Source organism: Cryptotermes secundus, unplaced genomic scaffold, assembly GCF_002891405.2.
Source record: "Cryptotermes secundus unplaced genomic scaffold, Csec_1.0 scaffold3101, whole genome shotgun sequence".
In the NCBI taxonomy this organism is placed as follows: domain Eukaryota; kingdom Metazoa; phylum Arthropoda; class Insecta; order Blattodea; family Kalotermitidae; genus Cryptotermes; species Cryptotermes secundus.
In genome coordinates, this window is record NW_019718662.1 from 12532 (window position 1) to 31786 (window position 19255).

At 42.1% G+C, this 19255-nt stretch overlaps 1 protein-coding gene across 1 annotated transcript in view; it reads right to left on the reverse strand.

Moving 5' to 3' along the window:
- LOC111864024 overlaps positions 1–19255 on the reverse strand; it is a gene marked incomplete at its 3' end in the record, with an annotated part of 115403 nt that overhangs the window by 11192 nt on the left and 84956 nt on the right. The window contains 1 exon segment of the mRNA XM_023850957.2: positions 385–542. Coding sequence (XP_023706725.2) covers positions 385–542 — 158 coding nt within the window.

Below are 19255 nucleotides of genomic sequence, written 5' to 3' on the forward strand. Positions count from 1 at the left end.
AGGATATAGAGACTGGTAGAATATCATAGAGGGAAGGACAATGCACCAATACAGGTCTAAGTGCATGGGGAAACCCACCCTCTCCAATAACTAACTAACTACTTGCCACTTTACTCCTGGTGAAAGAAGAAAAGTCTTTCTCCTGCCGGGAATCCAACTCCGGACGTCGAGCCCGTCTCTCTTCCGACTGAGCTAACCCGGTTCTGTGTTAGTATGAAAAACCGATTACAGTTTAAGTACAGAATATCGCCGCGAGAGTGTTCTGCCGGCGGTTACCGCGAAGTAAGTCCATCCGACTGACAGGTGAAACTTGTTGACCACATCTGGTTTAAGCTGTTGCTATGGTAACAATGAAACTGAAAGTGACTGTTACACTTCACTCACCGGAAGCCGTCGAACCCATCATCCGACCCGTTGATCGTTAGGACGGGCGCCCTCGCATAAGCCTTGGCAACCCTGCGGTTTCTCTCCAGGACGATTACTTTGGCCCATATCTCGTCGTCGATCTGTGTCCACTTGTCCAGCACTTCCTGTATGTGGTCCTGCAACCAAACACAGATAATGTTCGTTACTGGAAGCACGGAGGAACACTGTGAAAGAGATATAGGGGTTGAGAGCCTCACAGAGGTCGTTATGAACAGTTCTGTCTGCTGGTATGTAACGCGGTGTAGTGCGGTGAATGTTAACCGACGTTTCGGATTATTTTTTTTTTACTTTAAACAGATTACACAGCGTTATATCCCGAAGACAGAACTCTTTATAAAAATATATGTCAGAAAGAGTATAGATAGAAATAACAGAAGATGATAAGGAAGAAAAAATGGGAGGAAAGCGTGAAAAAAACAAATATATAAGTGGAAGAGGTAACTAGAGAAAATGTGAATGAGATAAAAATTACTAAAAGAAAACGGATGAAACAAAATATGTAAAAAAAAGTAAATTTATCTCTGTAACAAGTCGTGGAGGCCCATAGGGTTGTGAGACGTCGAGGCTCCCACATTTTCTCTAGACAATTGACTCACAGATGGCGGTGAGACTGTCAGCCTTACGCACCGGCCGCCCTTTTTCCTGCAAGAAGATTCCTGGTACTCATTTCTGTTAGAATCTGAGTGAAGCTCAGGGCCATAGTACGGCCGGAAGTATTAGGTCAAAAAAATGCAATATTCTCATCGGAAATCGAACCCGCGACCTCCAGGGTTTGCATAATAGTGCCTCAACCAACTACGCTACCGCGTGCATCGAAACAAAAGTTGAAGATAAAACGTAAGGAATTATATAGAACATGAAAGTTCGTTCAAGTAGAAACGCTTATTATTATTATTATTATTCGGAAGATGTCTGATTCCAATCTCGGATGGGAGACCGACTATGCTCCTACATCATGGTCTTCCGCAGTCCCTCCAGGCCGTTGCCTTGATACTGCCTCGAATTGTGTGAAGACGGCTTAGTCCCGCGTCATTTCATTGGGAAGTAAGCACCATGCGATTCGGCGCTGTGTAGTCTGAGGAGCAGACAGAATCGCTGAAGATATTATAAAATAAATAAATTAATTCGTAAGAACAGATATACACGTATCACGAAAAGAAGGAACTGGAAAAGTCTCTGACATTAAGGGACTGAGGCTGAAAACCCAGTGACGCGACAAGCCGCGCGCGGTTTGTCGAGTGTTGTCGCTCGCGGCCGGTATTTATATTGCTTTTATGAGCCGCACGCGGTTAAGTTTTGGAACGCGGCACACAGGCGGCAGAGCTGTCGCACGCCTAATATGTACAACTAACGGACGCGCGCGACAAAGAGCGGCTAGCCGCTCGCGACTAGTCACGTCAGTGGGTTTTCAGCCTGAGGGTGTTTGACAACAGGGTGTTGAGGAGAATATTTGGACCGAAGAGGGATGAAGTGACAGGAGGTTGGAGAAAACTGCATAATGAGGAGCTTCATAACTTGTACTCTTCTCCAAGTATAATTAGAATGATCAAAGCAAGGAGGATGAGTTGGACATGGCATGTAGCACGAATGGGGAAGAAGAGGAATGCGTATAGGATATTGGTGGGAAAGCCAGAAGGAAAGGACCACTGGGAAGACCAAGGCGTAGGTGGGTGGATAATATTAAAATGGATCTTGGAGAGATAGGATGGGATGGTGTGGATTGGATTGGTCTGGCTCAGGATATGAATCAGTGGAGGGCTCTTGTGAACACGGTAATGAACCTTCGGATTCCACAAAATGCTGGGAAGTTACATCAATAGCAGCTTCTCAAGAAGGGTTCAGCCCCATGAGTGAGTGAGTCAAACAAAAGGAGATGTATAGAAGAAATAAACAGGGAAAGAAACCGAGAAAATAAAAAGAGGAAGCCAAAGGAAGGAAAAAGGATATTGATAAAAGAAAGAAGAAAGAAAATAAGTATGGAAGGTTTAAATAAAAGAGACATTAAAATGGAAGAATATATTAAAAGAAAAGGAGGAAAAACGGTAGAAATGGAATCCCTGAAGAAGGCTGTGAAGCATCAGTGGAGGTAAAAATTACAAAATCAAACATAGGGAGACTGGAAGACGGAAGGAATGAAAACATTTTACACCCCACCCCCGGCCACATACTCGTAGACGCACAAGCGCAAGCGCACTCGTTTTTTGCGTTCTTCCAGACGACAGAGCCCTCTGAAGATCTTAGCGGAAATATGACGTCATGAGATGTATATAACACGCACGTGTGGCTGGAGCCGAGGAATACGTAGGGGCGTAAATTATTATTATTATTAATACATCAAATATTTCAGTCAGTTGTCCGAAGATGAAAGTAAACGAACTATCGCAAGTTTTACACAGTCACGCTACAAAACAAGATTTAAATCTGTTTTAGAAAGTTTCGGTCATTTTTTTATCTCCTCGTTGGGCAATATGAAAGTGAAACATTCAAAATGTAATGTACCGTGTACAATACCGTTTATACCGTAACGCTGTGACTGCTATAACTGATCACGGATTAGGGCACTGTGGCTTTCAAATATAAATTCTCACAGTTGAACCCGAAACCAGTTGCCGGATATGCAGCATGATTCATGTCGGAATAAATATATACGAATTCAGTACGAACCTCACAGGGAACACTCCCTTTTCCGCTATAAAGCCCAACCGGTTAATGCTGTTTATTGTGAGAATCATATGGAACACACTTCAGCACTGTGTGGGCAGAATGCAGAGTTTTGGTATATTAAAGCAGGTGGTACATATAGTAACCACCGTGCTGTAAAAGTACATAGTACAATAAAGATAGGGCTTTACTAGGTTAATGCCATGTAATACAAGGCTAATAATATTGTCATGTGTTAAAGATGTTACTACTGATGGGTACTGGATTAGATGATTAGATTTGTTGATACATTTTACACTCAGCACTTAACTACAAGTAATAGAGCACAATCGCTTATCTGCACACTTTACGTCCATGTCTGAAGTTCGTCGTTATAATAATTTAGTTCATGATGATTACAAACTATTTTTTTTTTGAGACTGAAGGAGAAGTTTTAAAAATAATTACATTGGATATTTAGAAATATGTAGTGTTTATCGTTCTCAGGCTGAAAGAGGGTTTTTTAAAACAGGATGTCTAAAAATTTCGTTCTCAGATTAATAGCTGGATTTTAAGGATCTGACACAGGATGCATAAAATATGTATATTGTATATCACCAGGGCCCGGATTTTGATGACCTGAAAATATTTAAAAAATTACTTATACAATGACCGAAAATCAAGAAAAATTACCAAAAATATGACCCAAAAATGTAATATGCAGGGCCCGGATTTTGATGACCTGAAAATATTTAAAAAATTACTTATACAATGACCGAAAATCAAGAAAAATTACCAAAAATATGACCCAAAAATGTAATATGCAGGGCCCGGATTTTGATGACCTGAAAATATTCAAAAAATGACCTATAAAATGACAGAAAAAATCCAGAAAAATAACCTAAAGGAGAGAAGAAAGAATACTTCGCTTCCATGTTATTCACATTTCAGAAAACACGTGAAGAAAAATTCCCTAAGATGGCCAAAAATGACGAGAAATACCCTTAAAAGTCCAAAAATTTACCAAAAAATTACCCCCAAAATGAAAAAAAAAATCTTAAACCTAAAAATGTCAAAAAATTACCTATAAAATTTACATTTCTGTAACCAGCAGCTCATATCCGAGATTTATATATTTAAGAGCATCGCATAGGATACAAGAAAAGAAAGATGACATGCCATCAAAATCCGGGCCCTGTATATCACCATGTGATTTTATAAAAGTTTTAAAAAGAGACATACAGCTTTTTTCAGTAATGTACAGGAGAAATATTTCGATACACAGCGAACAAAAATTTCTGAATGGATTTAGGAACGCTTCAATCCAGTCTATCTGTCCCCCCATTTATATAAAATAGGCATATAATTGTGTGCAGCCTGTATTTTGAATGCGCGAAGAGAATTGCTACGATACTTGGCTTAAGTGCTAAGACTCTCGGCAGGTGTCACCAGTGTAGTAGCAAGCTGAATCATACCGTGACCGTTAGATGCCACTGAACATCAAGGTTGTAGGTTTTTATTTAATCTGCATTGCAAAAAGGTAACGAAAAGTTTTTATTTCATTTGTATCATTGCTCAGGTAGCACGATCTTATTATGCCACGGCTTGGTGCATTAACGAGAGCGAATATTCTCAAAAAAACTCCTCGTGCTCTTAGATTTTTTATTTTGTATTTATTATCCATTCGATAGCGTCTTTTAATATTTTTATTACTAACGCTGGAAATTTTGATTGTTTCATTTTTATGATTCATTGTCATTTATTGGTTCAGTCATCGTCATTATTATCGTTCGTTCGCCCTTTCCCACAGTAAGGTAAGTTCCGGTAGACATAGGCCAACCACACGTATTTAAAAACTCTTAAACTCCCGTGATTTAAACGCACCACCTACTTTCACCCCACAGAGCGCATTTCTGTCTTTCGCCGGGTTCTCACAATAAACAGCGTCTCTCTGTCTCTATGCAGCATTAACTGGTTGGTTTCATAGCGGAGAAATAATGCGTTTCCTGTGAGGTACGAATTAAATTTTTATGTGTGATTGAAGAGAAATTCAGTTTTTAACCCATCTTCTCGTCAGAGAGGATGTTACATAGGGACTATTACCGCAAGAGTTCAGTTGGAAAAAAAAATCTCTGGTCGTGGTCCTCAAGGGGCCTGACGCCAAGACGAACTGATTGACGGTAAACCGCCAGTCGTAAGGTCTCACTCAGTTTTTTAATTTTGCACTTGACTCTGAATATAAGCAGTAACGTCCGTGCTCGACTTCTTTACTCGACTCATAACAAAACCACTTCCTAATATTTACCTTTCTCGTTTTGTAAGGCTTTACCCTCTCTCAAGATGTACATCTACCTGGAGGAGGAATAGGCACTGTTGGTAGCTTTAAGAGCAGGAAAACTTCTGTGTCCTCCTCCTTAAACATAGCGTCCATTACTAATCCTCCTTTCACACTTTCTCCCGTCTCTCTCTGATTCTCCATTCATGAAGGGTTAACTGTGTTAGAAAGACTTAATGATGTTACTATCCAAGCCCTAGAAATTGAACCCCTAACCACTTCTCCCCTGTCTTTCCCTAGACTAACATAACCTGCCCTTTTCAGGGCCACAGTGGCTATTCTGTTCTCCTCTCCTATTGGTTCATTCGGTTGTGTGTGAGAACCAATGGGGACTGGCCGTTCATTGTGTCCTACGGGTGATCCAACCGAAATAGACTTGCTGTCTACTATTTCCCTCCTATTTCCTACATAATCCGACGTTTCGGCAAGAAAATTTCTCTGCTTGCCACTTGGTTTCACGCTGGTTCCTTGCTCGGCTTATTCTTTGAACCTGAAAACGGAAATAGAATGCTCCTCCGAAAAGTTTGTTGACTTTCAACCGACTACACGGTGTTATATCACAGAATAGGATTCTTAATTATTTCAGATCGCGTAATAAGTTGTAGATATGTGCATTCACATATGTTATGCACAGAACGGTAGAGCATGAGAAGAAAGAACCACGTCACAGCCTTTTTACTATTATCTCCATACTCTCCATACCGGATTTAATAAATAAAACAGAGTCTGTTGTACTGTGTTGTCACTCAGCGGTCCCTGAGATGTGAAATGTCTGCTCAACCAACATTTTAACGTAACCATGGTTCAAGGGGTTTTGATCTCTGACCCTACATATTACTGACTCAGGATAATGAGGAATATAGGAATTGACTTTCCATACCTCTTTCCCCTTCCCCCCCACCCCTAGATAGCGCACTCTGGCACGTGTGGTATTTATATAAACTTATAGGATTGTGCGGAACTGGTTCCACGAATCATATGCGACGTATTGTCACAGCACAGTTGTAACTTTCTCTAAGAGAAGTCCGTGAACTTTGACTTCTCCGAAGGTACCAGTTGTCGACTCTGTTAACATTAAAAATATACCCCTATACCAAGATTTTTTGAGGCACATTGGAATTAGACACAAAGATAACCAATTATTGTTTCTGAGATGGGCAGGGCTTATGTCACGCATGGGGGAGAAGAGAAATGCATGTAGTGTTTTCGTGGTAAAGCCAGAAGGAAAGAGACAAATAGGAAGACCTAAACTTAAGTGTGAATATAATATAAAGATGGATCTTACGGAAATAATATGGGTTGGTACGGACTGAATCCATCTGACTATCGACAGGGACCATTTCGAGGGGGAAGGGGGCTTTTTGAAAACGGTAATGAACCTTTGGGTTCTATAAAATGTTCGAAAGAACTTGAGTAGCTGAGCGATTGGCAGCTTCTCAAGAAGGACTCAGTTCCATATAGTTAGTTAATTATTATTTTCTTGAATCATAGCTTTGTCTAGTATGGTAGATCGTTACAGACGTTTCGGAGTATCTTCGGAGCAGCGTCTAATTACTCCGAAACCTTGGTATATATCAGACAAAATGAGTCTTAGTTTGAAGCAGTACCAATCGAACTCAATCGCAACTCGCTCCAAGAAGAGTAAATAATAAGAGTAACAAATTAAATATGTATATTACGAAACGCACGGAAGGCATTGAGTAATAAGGATTTCCACAACTAATATTCGTCACTTAATATCAGAGTGACTGAATAAGAACATGTGATGGTGAGACTTATTCAGAACCCACGAGGTTAACCGGAAATAAATTCAGAATTTGGGTATGGAAAACCTTATAGGAAAACACAGATTGGAATCTATACGAGTACGTTAAAGGTAAAGTTGTCCCTGTGCTTAAATAATCAAGCACTACACAGTGAAGATGTGTGGCGGAGTTGAGGTAAAGCTCCACCATTATTGACCTCGGCAAGGGATGGCGATAAGAGGCCAGTTTTACATCCGGCCACTTAACTTCTGGGGGAAGAACACCGGATGCCAATTGGACAGGAAACTGTGTGGGCTCGAGAGCTGGTCTGGACGCTGAGTGGTAGAGAAAAATCATGCTCCTTCCTGGAATCAAATCCCAGCCGTTCAGCCCGTAGCTCGTCGCTTTACCGACTCAGCTATCTTTGTAAATGGAACATGTGCCATAGTCATTCGAAGTTGTAGAATACTTCATAGGTCCGCACACTTGGCTGAGTCTATATCCGCTCTCGGTCTATTGAATGCCTAAGAAAGTGAAAGCCTTGTAACCATGATCAGCACTTTTGCTTCATTAAGTCCTGAGACAGATTGTTAGAAGCCACTTAATGGAGACGGTATTGAAATTTGATCTCCCATACGGACTGAGGATGTGTGAAAACAGAATTATAAGCAAAATAGTTGGATCTAAGAAGAATAAAATAGGAAGAAATCGGAGAAAATTACATTAGGAAGAGCTTCATGATTTGTACTCTTCGTCAGATATTATTAAAGTAATCAAATAAAGGGAGATGAAAAGAGGAGCACGTAGCTCTCATGATTTGAGGAAAACATACAAATGTTAGTCAGAGAAAATACCACACTTAGTCTTCGATATGAAGAATAACATTGTCACGTTTATGAGTGACTATAGACGGGGTTTGAATTCGTGACTCGATTTATTGACCACTTATATACTAATGACTCTTAATGTAATGTATGTAAGGGGTGGGCCATAAAAACCGGCCCTCGCACTGCGACCTTCAATTATCTATTGTGCTTCCCCTTTGGATCAACACTTTATAAATCCTACACTTCGAATGAAATGTAGGACTTTATTTATGGGGGCGTCATAAAAGTCACTTGGTTCCATAAAGAACTGGCCCAGGTGACGAAATCTTAAGTAAGCTATGGCCTCACAATCACAGAGGATAAGTGTGACATTCTTTTTCTTGCAGGCACATTTCACAGGTTGGGTTATCTGTCAGCCCCAACTTGAAAAGGTCTCCTTTCAGGTGGCAGTGTCCGGTATTCCTACCACTCATGACTCTTAACTACACTTCTTCAGAGATCACTGGCTTACACAGGCTAGTGTTCTCAATCTATTAGTCTCCACTAGTCGTTTCCCAGCAACGGATTTTAAAGCCGGAACTATAACAGTCACACTGAACTAGACACTCCAAATATGACACATAAAGTCTTCTCTTCACAGACGCACTCTTGTGAATAACTTTTCTTCACAGCCTCCCGTACAGAACTGCCCAACAACTTACTCTGTCCCTTGCTTATAATATATCGGCACGGACCACGTAGAAACACCCCGTTTCCAATAGTAACCCTTTCTTGTGTGCGTATTCATTATCGCTGGAATATGTTTACTGAGCCGTTGTCCAGAAACGGTCATTGTTGACAAGGTCACCGCTTAGCATCGTGTCTATACACCACAATAATTGAGCGAATCTTAATTTGTACGACTCCCAGCGTCGTGAGACAGTAAAATATATTTATGAATCCCGCGGGACTCGGAACCAAGAATGACTGTGCTGGCGAGGACCAGCAGAAATTTACAACACAAACCAGGCGGAATGAAACTTCAGGTACTGTAAGGCTTTGGGAATTTCTTGACTAGCTAAGTAACTATAAGCTTCTGAAAGGTGACACTGCCCTATTGAGTTCATTATTCAGTTGGTTAGTTAGTTACTGAATGGAGCTAGTGACTCAATTTCACTGCAAATTCGGTACAAATCCGGGTATTATGAAATTCTCATACCCTGTCTAATCGAAATCTCAAGCGTCACAAATTTCAGGTAAAATAAAAGAAGGAAGAGTAGCGTAAATAAAAAAAAAACTCGAATGTTCTTTCCACATCAGTGAACCGTGCGGTCCGATTGGCCACATCACTTCAGTTAAATCCCACAGAACGAGGGACAGACGATAAATCTGTCAGATACGGACAGAAAAGGACATTTTCTTTAGTATTAATCCCATTGTAGTCACGGGGTTTATCGCCGGATAAGTTCTCAACATGGTAGAATTAGTAAGACCTGTTCCTTTTATTCTGCTTTCTGTTATACAGTAGTGGGAGGCGGGTTGCATAACGACACAGAGCTGTGTGATTTGGTAATATTAATGTTATGTAAATACTTTAGCGGAAAGATATGCCGGAAGAGAAAGACACGGAAGAAGTCAAAGAAATTGGATTATCATGTTACGCAGTAATATCAATCTAGAACAGTAGATAATATTAATTAATACAGGTGATTTAATGTGATTTAAGTAGTAAACAGGGTGGAAATATAAATTAAATTATTTTGTTTCGAAGACGTGAAATGTGAGAGCGTGAAGCGGATTAACACTTTGAAGCCCGGTGCTTTTGTGTGTACAACCTGCTTTAACTTACTAAAACTCTTTAATTGTGCCCAAAAATGCATTTATGACCTTCGCATGGTTCTCATAATAAACAGCATTAACCTATCGGCCTCCATAGCAGAGATGTAATGTGTTTCCTGTGAGGTACGAACTGATTTTATATATATTGAAGAATTTCGATTTTTAATCCCTAGTAAAGGAGTGACCTCTCCTCTCGCCGAAGAGGATCCCTCATTTGAAAACATGTAAAAGTCTTTGAAAAAATAAAAATGGGACCCGAACCTAAGTTTGACTGTCCTATTGAGGACCAGTAGCAATTTATCCGACCGATCTTTAAATACAGCCCTTCTAACGTAAATATCAAAATTCCCACCATAAGTAGTGAAGGCCCCGCTCAACTTCTCTGCTCATAACAAAGTTCACTTCCTAAACATTTACCTTCTTCGTATCCCAAGGCTTTACCCTCTTCCAGAAGGATGAGCGGGAACAGTCTGGGAGCCTCCAAAGCCGGAAAATGATCCCGTCCCTAACCCCCGATATATCTCTCACTCCAACCCACTTTCTCTTCTCTCTCTCTTCAATCTTCATCCTTGTCTTCGAAACAGTTTTCCACGTGACATACGCAAGATTGAGATATTTCGAGTTGTGACGTCGTCTAGTCTTGTAAACGGATATCAGCGTCTATATTTTAGGGGACGAAATTATTTCGAACCCAAGGATGAAGGCAGCTGGTTTTAACCTTGCTATCATAAACATTCGTTGACATTCTTGTCATTCCAAATACACACGAAAATATCATGTATAAAGAACTTGAGAGAGTATTCCTGACTTATGACTAACCGCTCTTTTGTCACGCCGTGACGTTCTCCTCATTGAGTAAAAATAGTGGCTGTTTTAGACGTTTTGAAATCCTGATTCTTAGTCAATACGAAGCAATGTGGTTACCTGTACCACAGCGAGAGAGACACTTACTGCATCCGGTTTGTGTTTTCCAGTTATGAAGTACGTTATATTGTAAGAAGCGGACTTACGTATTTAGCGGCCGGATTGAGTTCTGCAGCTGCAGAGTTTAAAGACTGAAATTTCTGAAGTGTGACATTAATCTTAAATGGATATTATAATCCCACTTTTGCAATGTTACTGTTATCAAGTTTATGTTTACTCTTCGCAGGACCAAATTTCGATAGAATAATACAGGGCGTTCAATCAAGGAGGAAACTTGGCACCACCGATGACTGGGCACAATATTCCTCACATATTGCTCCTGTAAAGGGGCCCATACACGTACGAGTCTGGCTCGGCGAGCTTGACTCGGGAGCCGGGCTCGGATTAATTTCACCACACGCGTGAGCTGAGGCTACTCACACACGGACGAGTTTGGCTCATTGGAACCCGAACCGAGCCGGACCCGAGCATGGGCCCCCTAACTGTAACTGTAACGGCGCGCGTTTATCAGCGCTAATGACTCATTCTGCTATCGGCAGTTACAGCAGCAATCTGTGAGGAATGTTGGGCCGGGTCAGCGGTGTTGCGAAGTTTCCTCCTTAACTGAACGCACTGTACAAAGCATAACAGAGTATTTTTTTTTAATTTTAGGAATATTTCGAATTTTTTTAAAACACTTTGACATGAAGATTGTGGGAGTTATTTAGTATTTTGCTTTCAGAAATGTAAAATTGCTAAAAACCGTAAAGTTACCTCTATATTAATTAATTCATTCATTAGTTAAACAGCGCGTAATGAAGTTGAATGGGAAGTGGAGGTTTAGTTCCTCTCTTCTTAACTTCACTACTACATGGAGATAAATAGTTTCACGCCACGGCCGCTTTACCTCCGAGGAAAAATCCCCCGGTATCCATTAGATAGGAGGCTGGGTGAACGCAAGAGAAGAGAAAAATCTCGTCCCCAGCTGGAAATTGAACCCCGGCTGTCCAGCCCGTCGCTGTAAGTTAAAGAATGTGGCACCAAAGTAACCACATCACCTTAAAGAGTTAACGTTGAAGCAAGTGGTACACATAGTTACCACTCACAAATATAAAAAATGTTTTGGAAGGAACAAATCACCTACTTTCCTTTGATTAGACAAGTGCCGAAGAAGTTTGCGGGATACACAGACATACAGACAGCAAGGTGATCTCATAAGCCTGTTTTAATTTGTTCAATTTATTTATAGCTCTACAGTCTTTGTTGGACCTTAGCTGGTTTTTCAGTTTCCTAATCCTGTACACAATCGGTAGGACTCCTTAGACGGGGGATCAGCCCGTCGCAAGGCCATTACCTACGAACAGAACAGCACAAAGACAGAATTGAGTGGGATACGGACCCACGATCCCAGTGTTTGATCGAGCGAACATTGTTCATGGCTTAGACAGCGCGGTCACAGTGATCGGCATTTTTCTTTTTTTAATTCAAGACATTAATTTCCTTGCTGACAGATGTATATGACGTACCATCATGCGTTCACTTCATGTAGCGAGTTCAAAGAGCGCATGTCCAACTTTGCCGTTCTCCCCGCTTCGGGAAGTTTGTTCCAGCCGGATGTCGGGCTATTGTTATGTCCTTGCGAGACCCCAGTGCTTGTTGGGTGTGGCGGATATATGCGGTGGGGCCCATAGTTCACCCCCACTCGCCCACATCAAGGTCAACCATGTAGAGCATGTGGAAATACGATATATGAAATCGGAAACACGTGTCCTTAACAGAAATGTGGGTCTGTAACAACAAGACTCGCACTGGGCGTACGTTTTCTTCTGAAATATATTGCTTCCCATGCCGTCGGATATTGATGGATGAATCAATACTAATTTTATTGCTCCTGTAATTACTTTACGTCTGCCTATTCTAGTGTATCCTTGTTCAACAATTATCTGATTTTTACGTTTGTCATTTATTAAACAGCCCTGTCAGTACCCTAGAATATAACGTTGAATGATTTCGAAACAATGTGAAAAGTGGACGGTTACAGTCTAATTTAAGTATGGTGTGGAGGAACTAAGCAAAACCACGGAAACTTCGGTCACAATAGCAAGTGACCACACCGAGATTCAAACTGGTCCCCTCCTGAATCCGGTTTAAAAGCGTTACCGCTATGCCAACCCGCTCGGCTCTTTCAACCTGTTTTGGATAATGTATTCGGTGACAGTACATCATTTCTCGCTCACGTTTATTTAACATGACGTCACAGGGAGGGGAAGAGTAAACAGTTATTAAAAGCGTAGGTGGCCATTTTACATGTTTCGATAACGAGAAAAGAATCCGTCACTCTTCAACACAAAACTTTAGGCAGTAGATAACAAAACAAAAAGAAAGTCAACAGTTATTTGTCTCAAAAGAGATTGCGCGTGGTATAAAAGATGATTTAACTGTCAACTCTTAATTAAAGTTTAGGTGGAGCTATGAAATATGTGACCGGTACAATGGAACCAGTTCCAAAACAAGCCTTACCCATATATGTATACATATTGTGGCATAATTGTTCAGAGGAAGAACTGTGGAGCCAGAGAAACAGCCGTTGCTAGCGAACGGCTCTGAAACAATTATTTCTAGGCAACGGCCACGAAACAGACAACGAAACGACGTCCATTGCTAGGTTGTATATTCTTAATAAGCAATAATATACGGTCGCTGCTAGAAAACCGCTATGTAAACATGGAGGAACTGTGTTTTCTACGTGGTTCGTGCCGAAATATTATAAGGAAGGGACATGGCTGCGAGTCACTTGTACCCCCTGTGACTGTGGATTCGAATACCTTAACCATAGCCTTGCGAGTCGTAGGAGGGGACAAAAAGGGAACCCAGTGCCTGGGGGTATAATTGGGCCACCCTGCTCCTGGGGAATATAAATATGGGGGCCTGACCCTCCAGGTTGGCGGAATCTCGTATCTGAGACAGTAAAATGTGGTCATGAACACGTGAATAACTGCGCTGGCGAGGACCAGCAGCAAGATGATGTTACGGAAGGACTATGAATGCAAGTGTTCAGTTGAAAACAAAAATACTGATCGTGAGTCTCAAGGGGCTTGGCGCCAAGAAAGACTGATTTGGCGGTAAACCACCAGTCTTAAAGTAACTTGACTCTAATTTTGTGTCAGTTTGAAGGGAGCCGCGATCCAGAGAGGACTTGAGCCCGGAGGGAGAGGAATAACCTTTGTTAAAAGTCGTTACCAGGAAACGACTAGTAACAGAACAATAGATTGTGTGCTCAGTGAACTGTAAAATGTACAGATCAGCGTTGGCGTTAAAATTATGTGCAGTTACGTGTTGTGTGTTAAAATGATATAAATTCAATAACCAATCCAAAATCCCGTCGAGAGTCACGCTAGATAAGTGACTACTCATAGACTGTGTTCAAAACAAAGAAATAGTAACACAAAGCTCTGAGATGTGCCTACATTAAGAGAATCGTGTGACAAGCCCTGCGTGGGGAGCCCAGAGTGCTCTAGTCGGTATAATAACTAGGCTGCTTAACCGACGATAAAGGAATTTAGATTTGGTACCTGGCAGGGACACAAGACTTTTCCTTCTCCAAAACATCAAGACATTTTCAGTACTTATGGAGCTGAGCCCTTGTTGATGAGAAGCCAAATCTGCAGGTACTCAAGAATTTCCCAGCATTTTTTGGAACCCGAAGGTTCATTACCGTGTTCACAAGAGCACTCCACTAGTCCCTATCCTGAGACAATTCAATCCAATCCATACCGTCCCATCCTATCCCTCTAAGATCCATTTTAATATTGTCCACCTACCTACGTCTTGGTCTTCCCAGGGATCTCTTTCCTTCTGGCTTTCCCACCAATATCCTATATGCATTCCTCGTCTCCCCATTCGCGCTACCAGTAACAAGCCTAAACAGCGTCGGGTTCCTGATAACTTAGGAAGGACTTCGAAGGAAGCGGACATGATGGTCTGATAGATGTACTGTCCTGGTATTTGCCTGGATGGACGGAGGAAAACCACGAGGAATCTCAGTGAGGTTAACCGATGTTCAGTCTGAGATTGGAACCAAGAATCACTAGTTTAAGACGTTACCTCTAAATCAGTCTGTTCGATAATAGTTTTTAGTAGGTCATAGCACTGCGATACTGAAGAATTTGTGTCCTAGTACAAATCATATGGCAGTGCATATATGGGTACCCTGTGAGGTATGCAGACCCGACACTCATGCCTGAGGTAACAGCAGTGGATAGAAAGTTGGACAGGCCTGCGCTTTGAGCGAGCAGGCACGCGCCTGAGCGGCTCACGTTCCTACGGCAGTTATTAAGCAGACCTACATCACGGACTGGAAATTCAGTACGAGCGTGATCCGTATCTAAGCATGCATTATCTTTCTGTAGCACTGTGGTAACCATATATACCACTCGCTGTGACGTTCACGAACACGCTGTTTCTTAATTTATTTTCACTCTCAAAACAGACAGCCATTACAGTAAACCGACAACATTCGCGGGAATTTGGGGGTGTAAATGTAAAGTTACCCCTGGGGTTTAATTAATTAAGCACCGAACCGTGAAGACGTATGGGCGAGTGGGGGTATAGCTCCATTATTCTTAACCTCCGCACGGAACGGAAGTGAGTGGTCCTCATTGAGAAGCCACCAAATCATGCACCTACTCAAGAATTTTCAAAAATTTTATTGAGCCTGAAGGTTCATTACCGTGCTCACAAGAGCCCTCCACTGGGTCCCTATCCTGAGCCAGATCAATGCAGTCCCTACCATCCTATACTATCCTGTCTCTCTGAGGCTCACTTTAATACTAACCTACGTTAATTCTCCCCAGTGGTCGCTTTCCTTCTGGCTTTCCCACCAAAATCCTACATGTCTTCGTCTTCTCACCCATACGTGTTACACTCCCTGCCCATCTTATCGTTCCTGACTTGGTCAGACACTGTCTGAAATACAGAGTATATATAGTAGGAGGATAAGACGTGAATAAATGGAAAAGGAGTGGGCCTATCCGGTCCATGCACCACGGTCATCAATGAGGTATCGTGTGTCGATGATTGGGCGATATTTAATAGTCAACTGTAAAGGCTGTGTAAGAAAGTGGAGCGGAGTTACTGACTAAAATTTCGGAATACGTCAGCCAGAATTGCAGGTGTCTCCACCGAGATTCGAAACCAGCACCTCCAGAATACGATCCCAAAACGATATTAATATATTAATTTTAACAACAAATTTATTTAACTAATCTAAAGTCATAACGATATAAATCCCTGTGCAGAGGAACACTGTATACAAGTAAATTATTTCCCTCTAGTGATGAAGACTCAAAGTATAATTAGAATAATCAAGTCAAGGAGAACGAAATGGGTAGGGCATGTAGCACGAATTGGGACAAGAGGAATGGCATATAGGATATCGGTGGGAAGGAGTGAATGAATGTATAAGGGGTGGGCCTTCTTGGCCCTTGCACCGCGACCACAGTGATCTGTTGTGCATCCCCTTCTAATTCTCCCCTCAGCAATTTTGTACGTGGGGACGTCGAAATAGTCACTTGGTTCCATAAAATATTGACCCAAGTGACGTAATCTTAAATAAGCTAAGGCCTCACATTCACACAGGATATGTGTGGCTGTTTCATCTTCTGACACCTCTCACAACTGAGACTGTTACTTAGTCCCAATTTGAAGAGGTGTCCTCTGAGGTGACAGTGTCCTGTAAGTAGTCCTACCGCCCATCGTAGAGGGAAAGACACTACTGGGAAGACCATGACATGGTTGGGTGGACAATATTAAAATGGATCTTAGAGAGATAGAATGGTATGGATTGGATTGATCTGGCTCAGGATAGGGTCCAATGGATGGCTCTTGTGAACACGGTAATGAACCTTCGGGTTCCATAAAATGTTTGGAAGTTCTTAAGTAAGTGAGCAACTGATGGCTTATCGAGAAGGGCTCAGACCCATGATTGAGTGATGAGTGAGTGTTGAAGAACGTACTGATGGTGGAAATGCTGCCCGAAACGTCTAAAGATGTATTTATATATCGAACTGCTTACAGTTGATGGAATTACTGTTCATTTAAATATGCGGTTCGGCCCATTGTGAAGAGCAGTTCTTGTTGCGTCGTGCTCGAGTACGGGGCAGATCAACCGCTCACTTAGCTGGCAGCCGCCAGGTAACGGGGAACAAGCCCTGAGGTACAGATAGTCATTATAGTAATTACGCTAAAAGAAAAACAAATTTCGTCACGGCGAAGCATACTAAAGCCAGTTATGGCTGCCTCGTTCCATTACACTACTAATCTAATGAGCGAGCGATGACACAGAAAGATACACCCAGTAGAACGTCTAATTCAGTTCGTCACCCTCCAAGTGGCACTTATGGGAGACACTAGAAACTCGTATGCATTTTTTTCTTAATCTGAGTACAGGCCGCCTCTGTGATCTAGTGGTCAAGAGTTCCTGGCTACAAATCCAGAGGTCCGGGTTCGATTCCCGGCTATATCAGATTTTCTTTTCTGAGAAGTGTTGGGTCTGGAACAGGGTGCACTCAGCCTCGTGAGGATAATTGAGGAGCTATTTCAAGGAAAAAGTAGCAGCTCTGATCTAGAAAACCGAAATTAACGACCGTGGGGATTCGTTGCGCTGACCATGCGACACCCTCTATCCGCTAACGTTGATACTAACTTTACCGACAAGCATCGGTCGCCCGGTCGGTATAGTTCGCTTGCGGACTAACACCACGGAGTTTGTTTTTTTATATATATGTGAATACAAACCGATTACAGTGGCCGCGCATGAACTCTCTTCGCCCTCTCAAACACTGGGATTGTGGGTTCTAATCCCACTTGAGGCATGGATGTCTCTGTGTGTCCTGTGTGTAGGTAGCGGCTTTGCAATGGGCTGATCCTCCATCCAAGGAGTCCTATCGATTTTGTACAGAATTAGGAAACTGAAAAGTGGCCAAGGCCCAACAAAACGGCTGTAGAGCCATGGAGAGTTAGATCTGAAGACAAAGAATTACTTCAGACACACAAATATATATGGAGGGGGAGGATAATATTAAAGTAGATTTTAGAAAGATGCGGTAAGATGATATTACTACTTTCCTCTCTCTCCAGAGTTTAGCGGTGGGCTCTTGCAAGTCGCTCTTAGGGTTCCATAAAAGGCAAGTATTCTACTGACCAGTTGAGTGGCTGATGCCATTTCAAGGACGAGTCTGTCCCATGGACTTCGTTTACAAGAAATCGAACACAAATGTATCTCTTTTTGCACGGGTTTGTCTTCCTGGAAACTGCAGTGTGAAATAAGGATCCACAATGTTGGACTCGAAGTTATCATGGAGTTGACTATGAACTGAGGCAGCTACTGAAGAATGCCATCTTCTTGCATGTGGCGCCTTGTAGATATAGTGCAAACCTACGTTTCGGAGGAACGTATCGCCTCCGTCTTCATGTTTGCAGCCACCTGCACACGCTTGTTTCTCGCTCGCGTATTTTTCTACACTTAAGATGGAGGCGATACGTTCCTCCGAAACGTCGGCTCACGCTAGATGTATACAACGCAACATCCCAGAAGAGGGCATTCTTCTTAGTCACTGCCGTGAAAACCTCAAATCTTACAGAGAGAGCTACTGCTTGCCTCTTGTGAATTGTTTGGCTTTCTCTCCTTCTCTGAAGGCAGTATTTTCCACCGAAACTAGGTGAACTTCTAGGGTTCTAAATGGTGACAAGTGAAGATGGTATCTTCATAGTCGCCTCTGAGAGAGTTTGTAACCCAACATACGTCAGAGTTCTTCCTTTCTCATAGAGTTTGTTCCGAATTTTGAATTTATGATATGACTTTAGTGCAATATATTTAAAGGAAATATATCCCGTTTCGGGTCACTTATGTATTCCTGTCGTGCAGCTTGCTTTTTAAAACCATAAAGCAATAAAAAGGGAGGTCGCGGGGTCAAGTCCCGATGAGGTCATTGAATTTTTTCAGTTCACCTAGTACTTCCGGCCGCACTATGGCCCCGGGGTCGACTCAGCCTCTAACAGAAATGAGTAAAGGGCGGCCGGTGCGTAAATCTGAAGACCTCACCGCCATCTGTGAGCCTATTGTCTATAAAATGTAGGAGCCTCGATGTCTCACATCTCTATGGGCCTCCACGGCCTGTTTACAGGGACAGTTTTACCTTTACCTGAAGATGACCGACGTTAGTGGAAACATAGTGTGTATACATCCGTGATGTAAAAGAGATTTTAAAGTTTAAAACTGAAAAATCAAGTTGCATGTGAGACGGCTAACTAAGAAGAGTACTTAACGTAATAATGTAAAAATACTCCATGAAGTGGAATCCTTCTTGACATCTTACAGTCGCTTAGCTACCCCAGAATTTCCACCTCACGTGGAATCCGAATTTTCTTTACCGTGNCTTCTTGTGGCTAAAGGGCGGCCGGGGCGTAAATCTGAAGACCCCATTGCCATCCGTGAGACAGTTATCTATAAAATGTGGGAGCCTCGATGTCTCACATCTGTATGGGCCTCCACGGCCTGTTTA